The sequence below is a fragment of the Diabrotica virgifera genome, chromosome 7 (genome assembly GCF_917563875.1).
Source record: "Diabrotica virgifera virgifera chromosome 7, PGI_DIABVI_V3a".
NCBI classification, from domain to species: Eukaryota; Metazoa; Arthropoda; class Insecta; order Coleoptera; family Chrysomelidae; genus Diabrotica; species Diabrotica virgifera.
In genome coordinates this window covers 99,965,820-99,978,172 of record NC_065449.1, presented here as the reverse complement: position 1 = coordinate 99,978,172, position 12,353 = coordinate 99,965,820, and the positions used below count along the sequence as shown (strand labels likewise).

General features: G+C 32.0%; 1 protein-coding gene across 2 annotated transcripts in view; it reads left to right on the top strand.

Annotated features, from left to right (window-relative positions):
- LOC114340495 (vanin-like protein 3) overlaps positions 1–12,353 on the top strand; it is a 132,642-nt gene that overhangs the window by 36,292 nt on the left and 83,997 nt on the right. For both annotated transcript variants that reach the window (XM_050657296.1, XM_050657297.1), the window contains exons 2-3: positions 11,059–11,193; positions 11,443–11,726. In XM_050657296.1, coding sequence (XP_050513253.1) covers positions 11,059–11,193; positions 11,443–11,726 — 419 coding nt within the window. The remainder of the gene's footprint in view (positions 1–11,058; positions 11,194–11,442; positions 11,727–12,353) is intronic.

Below are 12,353 nucleotides of genomic sequence, written 5' to 3'. Positions count from 1 at the left end.
AAATTGAAGGAAAAAACAATTATTTATTTTCTATAGTTTTCTAGAAGTGTAAAATGAGCTTAAGCGAAGCTAAATGTAGCAAAAACTTACAATTTATGCAAGAAAACAAAATTATTTTTAATAATTTTTGTAACCTGTGAACCAGGCTTAATCGGATTCAAAATTATAAATTTAATTTAAATCAAAAGGTTGAACAAACAATGTTAAAATTATAACACCCGTACTATCAGCCAAGAAATGAGTACACTTTTTGTATACTATAAACAGAAAAATATATTTACGAAAATAAAATAATGTAATATATGCAAATATTTTTTCATACAAACAAAACGACTCCTTTATTTGAACAAAGCAAGTAGTTTCTGAAATTGCACGTGTAGACCGGGCTTAACAACCTACCAGCTATTGTAGAGACGTGCTGGGTTAAATACTGAGAATTTGAGTGCAGAAAGAGAGGAATATTTTATTTTTGTGCCGGGGCGGCGTGGCTTGGAAATTTCCAAATGCAACAGAAAGACACTATAAATGAAAAACCGTTATTCTCAGAATAGAGATTATCAAAATATGCAAATACGAAGGACCTTGAGGATTTAATTAATAAATAATTAATATGATACGGCTCGATGGAACAGAAATGTTTAGGCAATACGTAAAGTATCCTTAACAATAGTAACCTATACTTATTGTACGGTTATAGAGTATATTCCCATAGGTAAGCTGGTTAAGAGTAGATAACGATTTTTCATATGTAATTTAAAGTATTATCTGCATAAATGGCACAAAGAATATTTGCTACGAGAGGTATATGGTTCAAAATGCATACAGTATCACGACTAATAAGTTATGTTCACATACATGTAGAGTACTTACAGTTTTATTCCTTGATGACGTGTCACATCAGAGCTCTGATTGAATTCCATAATCCATTTGGTTCATTTGTAAGGCACTCACTAATACGCTAAATAAATCATCGTCGATAATACTGAGCAGATTGAATTATCTGAGCGGTATAAAACGATAGCAAAAAAAGCCGGTAAAATGCGGCCTTTTTACGAATAGCGGGAGCGTCGATAGATTAGAGATGATTCTCGTTAGGAAGCTTTTGACGATCTGCCCCGGCGAGGGGTTCAAATGCGAGTCTCAACAATAACCTGGAGTTTCCAGAAAGGTTACATAAATACTACTTGAATTTTAAGTAATCAGTAGTACAGGGGCGTAACTAATTATTTTAGTGAGCCGTGTATAATATACTTATTGTACAGTGAAATAAGATCTGAATAACTATTTACAAACTTACGATACCATCCTATAACTCCAAGGACTCTTCTGACTTCAGTGACATTGGTGGGTCGTGGAAGATTCACAATGGCCTCTACTTTTGCCGGATCTACAGACAGACCACTAGAGTTAACAACATAACCCAAGTATTTAAGTTCTGACACACAAAAAGAACATTTTTCTTTATTAAGGGTCAAATTGGCTTTTTTCAATCTGGCAAAGATTTCTGTCAAGACTTCGACATGTTTATCGTAAGTTGACGTAGCCAGACATATATCATCTAAGTACACAAAAACATACTCAGAGAGTTCAGGACCTAATAGATTATCTACTAATCTTTGAAACGTAGCTGGAGCGTTGTGCAATCCGAAAGGCATACGACAATACTGGAAAAGTCCACGCCCTGGCACAGTAAACGCCGTGTACTGCTTGCTCTCTTCACTAAGACCCACCTGCCAATAGGCACTCTTAATGTCCATTGTTGACAAATATCTAGCTCCACCTAACTTACTTAAAATGCTATTTATATAGGGTAAAGGATAAGCATCACGCTCAGTAACACGATTTACTTTCCTAAAATCAACGCAAAAACGCCATTCCCCATTCTTTTTAGGTACCAGCAACACTGGTGAAGACCATCCGCTGTGTGACTGTTCGACAACACCAAGCTTCAGCATTTTCTCCAGCTCCTTGTTGATCATACCCTGCTTAATTGGTGATACCGGATAAAACCTCTGCTTGATTGGTTCTTGTTGACTAACTACAATTTTGTGTTGAACTACATTAGTACAAGTTAATTTGTCTGGGTCGATACTAGAAAAATAAGAATCAACGAGTTCGTTAAGCTGTTTACGTTGCTCTGGTAGAAGTTCAGATTCCGATTGTATCGAATTAACCACTGGAACACTCATAACTTCCGAAGAGAAAAACCACTCTCCTTTTCGTAAATCTGGTACAATACCCATTCGCACCCAGAAATCTACACCTAGTACTAAAGAGTGTCTACACTGTGGCCAAACGAAAACATCAATTACCTTAACAACATCACGAAGTTTTATAGGCACCGAAGCTACACCTAATAAAGGACTCTGACTACCATCCGCAACTCTGCAAGACCCATCTGGAACAGTTTTTAAATGTACACCTAAACTACGTAAAATCTCCCATGTAGGCATATTTACAAAAACTTTATTGGCTCCACAATCCAATAAACCGAATACTGTCTTACCTAAGATATCAACTTCTACATAAGGACATTCACTGTCATTACTCTGTGCTAAAATATAATCTAAAACTAACTTAAATGAATAAAAATTATCACTACCTTCTTCCTTTTCGACCTTTAACTGTCTATTCCGATTCGAGATAAAATTATTGCTACGATTCTGTGAATTACATTGAGGACAATTATTTTTAGTAAAACCTTCTTTGTTACAACCAAAGCATCTAAACACACGTTTTGGCCTCTTACAGTCCTTAACCACGTGACTATACTCATTACAGCGCCAGCATTTAGGTACAAACGCATCTACTTCCTGTACAACGTGATGACGAGAAGAATTCGCTCTACTACTAGAAGAAGGCTTAAACGACTCAATATTAATTCGAGTTTGCTCAATTTTTCGACACAAGTCAATTAAATCAAAAGGACTCTTTACTTCGACTAAAGTTAATCTTTCCTGATAAAAAGGTAAAATGTTTTTAAGTAACACCTGCATTTTTAAACTGTCCGGAACTGGTGTTGGCATTTGTTCGAACTTACTGGTCATCTTGGCAACAAACATACCAATAGATTCGTTAGATTCCTGAGTAGTATGAAGAATATCCTGCCAGATCTCATCTGCAGAAAGGGTAAATTCTTCCTTCATTAAGCTCACTAAACTATCCCAGTTGCTAGCATAGTTCCTATACAATTTATAAAAACCTAAAGCGTTACCAGTAAATAAATCTCTAGCACAAGAAAATAACTGAATTTTATTTACATTACGTGACCTACAATACTCCTCAACTTCTTCAAGAAAAACAGAAAAATTTTGTGGTTTACCAGAATACTTAATTCCCCACTTATATACAGGTTCTGAAGGAAAGTCACTATTAGATGGCAAGAAAACAATGGGATTAACTGTTGAATTCGAAGTTTGATTTGTTTGGTTACTCACATTCGGTGCAGAAATATTTCGAGTAGGGGTAGAATTACCATTAGGGTCATTTAAATTAAGACCTGATAAATCAATATGATGATAAAAATTAGGATCAGTAGGCATCTCTACAGAAACAACATTACTAGTTTTCAAAACATTAGACTTAGTAGTATATTCACCTATCGAATCCATCAATTTCTTTAACAATGCAGAACGCTTTGACATTTCATCAGTGTCTGTACTGTGAATACGGTTCAATCTACCTGAAAGATGTGCAAACTTAGTCTCAATCCTTCTTATTTGGTTTGCAGTACCTGTAAAAGCATTAATAATATTCAGAATCTCTTTTAATTTCTTTTCACAACTTGTCAACTCAGCAGGAATATCAGGAGGTAAATCAAAGTTAGGGATTTTGCCAAATTTTTCTAAAACAAGGCAACTACGCAAAGTACTCTTTAACTCTTCTACCTTACAATTAGTCAAAATAATACCTCTCATTTGCAACTCAACTTCAAGTTCGTCTTTGACCAAACGGTCAACATCAAGTTTAAACGACATTTTCTTTTAGAGAAATTAAAATACACAAAAAAAATAAGACAAGAAAACCTCTACCTCACTTTAAATAAAAGTACATTTAACTTTTGATTATTAATTTTCAACTTCTGTAACTCTACGTAACCTATGTCTTACTTGAACTATCTAAAAAAAAATAAAAATCTCGGGTGGTTGAAAAGCCCCTTAAGTTGGCCGCCAAAAATGTACCACAGCTATTTCTCAGTCGGAATTATTATTTTTAATTAGTTGGTTTGATTTAGATGAGCATGAGACATGACAGTTCAAATAAAACACTAGATAACTATAGAGAATATAATGTCAACAAAATTTTAAGTCCCTTTTTACATACAAATATTAATTTTGATTTCAATAGTTTATAAGAACAAAAGTAAGTAATTAATTAAAAAAAAATAAACCAGAACCAGCTGTTTCCTTCACATAAATATAAAAGTCATTGTATTTTAGTCCCCTTTTTAGACCCCTTAACCCAATCTAAATTGTACCTTGTTCTTTCTTGTTTTCTCCCATAAAATAAAATAAAATCTATTACCGTCCTTATTTCCTTCAATAAAAAAAAATCATTTGCCTGGATAAACACACTGCAATCTTCCTTAAATTTTGTCAAAATGTCACGTCAAATATCGAACTTCCAAATAAATCTGCCAAATTTATTATTTCCAATATACTGAATAAATGTAAATCTGGTAAATAAATGTACTTCTATTACTTCTTTAAACAGGATCGATAAATACATACAATTTTGTACTACCGGAACACCCTTTAACATACAAAAGGGTCTATTACACGACTCTCAGCCTGGCCATCAATAAACATCGAATTAATCTCTAGAGGATTTTCCAAGACAAATCTTTACGTGCCCCAAATTTCCAGCACACCAACGGATACCTCAATAAGAGAATTCCCAGTACATCCCACCAAAGGATTGAAAAAGTACCATTTCAATTAAAAAAACTGGGAATCCAAATCGCCGACCAGGCTTCAAGTGCTTTCTCAAAAATGTTTATTGAAAAGAATGAACGTTGTTGATTTTCTAACAAGGCGTTCAAAACAAAAAACTCTACAACAAAAATCTTCTCTCACTGACTCACACAAAAAGCATATACATCCAAACATACAAATTATACATCCTCCAAGGACAAAATAATCGGTTATAAACAACCAAAACTCAACAAACGTTACTACTAAATTTTCAACCGTAATAATATATATATATATATATATATATATATATATATATATATATATATATATATATATATATATATATATATATATATAGTCCCCATTTTGAATGCCCGCCATTTTTGTAAAAGGAACAAAAACTGAGATGGCCTCATATTTAATTTTGAACCTTTATATGTAGTATATGTGGTCCAAATTATATGCTTCTACCATTAAATGCACAATAATTCTTATAATATTTGCACGAATCTGCCGCACATAGGTACATGTGAAGATACGTTATGCATTTATTAAATGGTAATTAACATAACTAAAAAGTTTAAAATATTTCCTATAAAATATTTTTACGCTTTTTGCAATAGTGGTATTAGCTTTTTAAAAAATTAATACATACAGGGTGAAAGCATTGAAAAAAAAACAATATATTTTTACATAAAAACCTAAAAACCAGGAACAACCAACTTTTGGTACACCGATTCTTCCCGTTCAAGACCTATATCTTATACATCAAAAAAGGAACCTATATACCAAAGGCTATAGCGGGATAAGATAGTCAAAAATGCCCCCGCACCGATCAGCCCCGCTACTTATGTTTTCGAGAAAGAATATAAAATTATACCCTCATGCAAATTTTTAGCTTCCCAGAGGTCCTAAAACGTCTTAAATCGAGAAAAGAAGAATTTTTAGGTTTTATTTTTTTGTGAGCGCAATTTTAATTTAAAAAATCTGAAAAAATTCAAGAGGTTGTATCTTTTGAATACAAAACAACCTAATTTTTTTCAGATTTTTGTAATGAAAAATGAGCCCAGGAAAAATTATTGAAATTTTCAAAAAATTTTTAGGTTATGATAATATGATGTGGCCAACTTTTAAATAGTATTCTTTGGTGTACTTTTTGCCGTTCTTTTAAATAGCAGAGGCGAAATTTTTAATATCTGAGCGGAAAGAACGAAAAAATCGAGAAAACCGTTTTTGGCTGTCTCGAGATGCATCTCGGGACAGCCAATTTTAGGATTTAGGATCCTGGCTACAACAACTGAAAAAAAAAACTAAAATTGTGAATTTTATCATAAATTTTGGTATGTGAGGTTATAATAATATTTGGAACAACTTTTCCAAATAACTTTTATCGATATCTGTAACGCGAAGCAAATCGAATCGCATATCGAAAATTCACCCTGTTTGTGGATTCGCAGTAGGCCACGTTTAAAATTTAAAGTTCAGTTGACTATTTTAAAACTTGTGAACCATCAACCTGTATGACTGCAAAATTTCAAATCTGTATATATTTTCATAGCCGAAACTTAGGGATTTCATCTTAAATGCGACACACTGTATCTTATCAATTCGATAATTTATTGCAACTAATATAGTCGTATTTTTTATAGATTCAAAATATACAATGAGAATACTGACTAATTCACTAATTTTATCATAAAAAGTTCAAATTGATTGCATTGAAATATTGAACCAATTAATACGTATTAATATAATATTATTATAATATAATATAATATTATTATAATATTTATAATACAGTGAGTTTTATGTATAAAACCCTCAAGTATCTCGGAAACGACTTGCACGTTTTTCGTAGGTTTTGGTGGGTAGGGGTTTTTTAATGTAGCCGATATTACAGTGATAATTACATTGTTGTCAGATTTTCCGTTTTTCTGGAAATCTAATGAAATTTCTTATTTTAAATAGAGCACCCTGTATATTTTTTGCGTTTCAAAGTCCTTAAGATATTCTGATTATTTTTTATGTTATATTCTCTATACCTAAATGCCATAGTTTCGGAGTTATTGCTACATTTATTAAAAAAAAATTAAAGAAATTATAAAAATCAATTTTTTTGGCCCGTGTAGACATTATTTTACGTTCTTTGGATCATTGGGAACAAAAAAAGGTCTTTTGTAATTTTTCTCTAAAGTTAATCGTTTTCGAGTTACAAACAATTTAAAACTGAAAAAAATCGAATAATGACGATTTTCAAGTTTTAAAAACAAAAATAAAAAACATTATTTTTGAAACTGCAGAATACCCAAAACCCTTCTTTCAGGGGCTCGCTATAAAATTTTTTGGCACGTTTTATTCTAAAACATTGATTTTTAAATGTTAATGAAGCGCATATGAGAGGACGGGCGATCGGGCTGCATTAACAACTAAAAAACAATATTTTAGAATAAAACTAGCTCAAATAATTACTTATTGGTAACTGATAAAATAAGGCTTTAGCTTGAATTTCTATACTTGGCAGTTTCAAAAATAATATTTTTGATTTGTGTTATTTAACCTTGAAAATCGTAATTATTCGATTTCTTTTCAGTTTTAAATTATTTATAACTCGAAAACGATTAACTTTATAGAAAAATTACAAGATAACTTTTTTGTTCCAAATGGTCCAAAGAACGTAAAGTAATGTCTACGCAGGCCGAAAAGATTGATTTTTATCATTTGTTTAAAAAGATTTTTTAAATAAATGTAGCAGTAACTCCGAAATTATGGCCTTTAGGTATAGGGAATATAACATGGAAAATAATCAGTATTTCTTAAGGACTTCAAAACGCAAAAAATATACAGGGTGTTCTATTTGAAATAAGAAAGTTAATTGGATTTTCAGAAAAACGGAAGATCTGACAACAATGTAAGTATTACTATAATATCGGCCACATTAGAAAACCCCAACCCACCAAAATATGGTGGGTACACCATAAAATGGTGCAAGCCATTTCCGAGATAATTGAGGGTTTCCATACGTAAAACTCACTCAGTATATTATATTATAGGTTTGTTCCGACACGACCGAGAACCGTCACGAAACGGTAATGCTCCTGCGCAGTAAACAAAATCCGTTCCAACAAAAATATGATCGTCATCGGATCGTCCTTCCCACTGTTCCAACAAGAATTGTGATCTTTCGGTGACGGTTTCGTGATGATCATTTCAGTAATCGGGCAAATGCATAATGTGCTGGTTGGACTGACTTGCGCACTAGGACTTAATTCTTTAAAGTTTTTGAGCCTTTGATCGACTAAAAGCACACAAGCTGTCACCAATAAAAATGACAAATATATGATTACCGTCATGGGACGATAACTGGGCGATACAATTACGAACATGCGCACAACAAACGGTACAAGTAGTTTCGTGACGGTTTCTGGACCGTCCAAAAGTTCATGTTGGAACAAACCTTATATTATTACACATAATTATACAGTGCTAGTCAAAAGTCCGTACCCCCCCTCGTATCTTTTGAACGGTTATACTTATAATAGTGAAATTTGGAGGGAGGAAATAAACGGATGTAGGCGTCTTAACTAGTCATGACAGGTGACGTAATAGTGACAGATGACGTTGCAGCGCCACCATGACAGATAATTTTAAATGAGACCTTATGGCAAGTGATACCTCGTTTGAAAGGTATTGAAAATACCTATTCAGCCATACTAATTTTTTTGGATATAAATTGATTTTGATTTTGGTGAATAAATGAAATAAATATAAAATTGTAGTTTCGCATTTAATTAATAAAAATTCAAATGTCCGCCTATGTTTTTTTTTGTCAAAAAAGTTCACGTTTTTCAGTTCTCTAATAGTTTTTACGTCAACGTCAACCCTTTTGACAAGTAATCATAGGCGGAGGTTTGAATTTTTATTAATTTAATGCGAAACTACAATTTTCTATTATTTCATTTATTCATCAAACTTAGCTTAAACTCAAATAAAATTAGTATGACTGAATAGGTATTTTCAATACCTTTCAAACGAGATATCACTTGCCATAAGGTCCCATTTAAAATTATCTGTCATGGTGGCGCTGCAACGTCATCTGTCATTATTACGTCACCTGTCATAACTAGTTAAGACGCCTAAATCCGTTTATTTCCTCCCTCCAAATTTCACTATTATAAGTGTAACCGTTCAAAAGATACGAGGGGGGGTACGGACTTTTGACTAGCACTGTATAAACATTATTTTTTATTAATACACATTAATAATTGGTTCAATACTTCAATGCAATCAATTTGAATTTTTTATGATAAAATTAGTGAATTAGTCAGTACCTTGATTGTATATTTTGAATATATAAATAATACGACTATATTAGTTGCAATAAATTATCAAATTGATAAGATACAGTGTGTCGCATTAGATGAAGACACCTCTATGTTTCGGCTATAAAAATATATACAGATTTGAAATTTTGTACAGTCATACAGGGTGATGGTTCACAATTTTTAAAATAGTCAACTGAACTTTAAATTTTAAACGCGACCTACTACAAACAGGGTGAATTTTCGATATGCGATTCGATTTGCTTTGCGTTAGAGATATCGATAAGTTATTTGGAAAAGTTGTTCCAAATGTTATTATAACCCCACATACCAAATTTTATGACAGAATTCACAATTTATTTTTTTTTCAGTTGTTGTGGTCAGGATCCTAAATCCTAAAATTGGCTGTCCCGAGACGCATCTCGAGACAGCCAAAAACGGTTTTTTCGATTTTTTCGTTCTTTCCGCTCAGATATTAAAAATTATGCCTCTGCCATTTAAAAGAACGGCGAAAGTACATAAAAAAATACTATTTAAAAGTTGGCCAAATCATATTATCATAACCTAAAAATTGTTTGAAAATTTCAAAAATTTTTCCTGGGCTTATTTTTCATTACAAAAATCTGAAAAAAAATTAGGTTGTTTTGTATTCGAAAGAGATAACTTCCTTCTTGAATTTTTTCAGATTTTTTAATGTAAAATTGCGCTCACAAAAAAATAATAAAACCTAAAAATTCTTCTTTTCTTGATTTAAGACGTTTTAGGACCTCTGGGAAGCTAAAAATTTGCATGAGGGCATAATTTTATATCCTTTATCGAAAAAATAAGTAGCGGAGCTGATCGGTGAGGGGGCATTTTTGACCATCTTATCCCGCTATAGCCTTTGATTGAAATCTGACGTCTCGTTCAAAAGTTATCGTGCTATTAGTCACATATGTATAGTCGCCATTTTGAATGTCCTCATATCTAAATTTTAACCTTTATATGTGTAGTATATGTGGTCCAAATTATATACTTCTTTCATTAAATGCACAATTGTTTCACATATCGGCTGCACTATAATACATCTGTCAGATCTTTTTTAATTTTATTTTTTAATGTTGTTCTATTGAGTGTTGACAGCGAATTCATAATATAACACTTAACCATAATATGTAGTTTGAATATTTTTCCTATTTCCGTTTTGTAGATGTTTAATACATTCTTTTGTCCACTCCGGTGGTAAGTCACGTTCTTAATAGAATAAAGGAAAAAACGTATACATTCTACATACCAGTAATTTCCGAAATACTTTAGGGCATGTTTTACTAATTCGTTCGGTATACCTTGTGGTTTGCATGCATCGTAGAATTTTTATTGCATATTAGACTTCCTGTACTGTTATTTCATATTCATATATCGATTTTATCGTATTTCCCTTAATAAGTGATTGTAATGGTGTTCGTGAATTGCAGTCTAGTTTCATTCAGTTGTTTCATCCAATACTAATGATTTGGGCTTTTAGTTAGTTTTATACAGCAATATGGATATTCACTGACTATTTAGAAAAACCACCTATGCACTGGTGAATGCACTCATATACAAGCCAACAAAAACAAGAAGATGAAACAATCTGTAGGTAATGGTATTGAGGAAACATATACATCATGTACATTTTCGTCTATCTTCATTTTCTGCGGTTATTCAACAATTTTTCATGCTGAACTCTATCAAAAGTCTTTTGGCAATCGATCAAAAAATTATTTTATAAAATTACTTATATCTGAATTTATTTTCTTAGCATTTTGTATCAGTTTATTTTTTCTAAAATTTTTTTGTTTTAGTTTGCTAGTGTTACTAACTATACGGCAGCAATTGTAGAATATCATCCTGACTCTCTTAATCATAGTTGGTCAGTTGATGAACGTGTGATGTGGAGAGCAAAAAATCACATCCGTATTTTAGACAACATAACTGAGGTAAGTTTACTAATATAGCTTAAAGTGTAATAATAAAAATTATAGCCTTGGTTTACGTTCCTTTTGTTAATACGTAGTACCTACTAGTTTTATAGTAATTATTTCTTGAGCTTTATTGAACCAAAAAAATATATAAGTAAGCGGTTTGTAAAGTTTTCAAAAAAGACAGATATTTACTCTATATTTTCTTCAATTCCAAAATGCTCTTTCAGTTTGTTATTACATTTTAATTAGGATGTTTGATTTTAGGATTTGGAAATCATTCTTTTTCCTGAAAAATCATTATATTACATGGAGGATGTATCTCTCAGCAGTACAGTAATTCCGAAGATATCCGAAACAATTTGCAATTCATCAGAAAGCAGAGTTAAAGAATATTTGAAACTATTTTCGTGTGCTGCGATTCGAAAAAATACCTCTATTGCTATTAACGTTATTGAACAAGATAACTGTACTTCAAACGGGGCATGTGAAAGTCCTATTTATTATAACACAGTAGTTATCTTTGATAATAACGGACGTTTATCTGGAAGGTAAGAAATACAGTAGAACCTCCATAAGTCGAACATCAAGAGAAACGCCAAAACATTCGTGTTATAGAGTTTTTGACTTATGAAGGATTTCGGCTTGGGCAGACTTTGATTCGACATAAAGTCGGAGATTAATTCTTACTAATTTTGAGTTAGAGAGGTGAAATAAATAAAAATTCAAGTTATAGGGTTACATAATAACCACATTTCTATTTATTATAAACCAACGTTATTGCAAAAAGTCCTTAAATAAAAAAATATGGCATTAAAAAGATTTTTTTTTGCTTTAGATACTTCGGTTGTTATATATATATCTATAGCATTGTATAAGGTATAAAGAACATAAAAGTCTTACTTTTCAGTAAAGTAGTTTGATATATAAAATTCCGTAAAGTATTCCATGCTGTTTTTGCCTTTTTCATGGAAACCCATGGAGAGCATGTAATATTGATCTTCTACATATTAGTAAGTTTTCTATGTCATCTATATATCATTAGTATCGGTTTTCTAAATAATATCCCAGCACTCAAAATTCCATCATCACACCTAACAAAGTCTTCAAGGGGTATTCCTGATTCAGATACCACCGTATTCCATTCTGTGAGAGGTTTTCTGTGCCCATCATGTTTG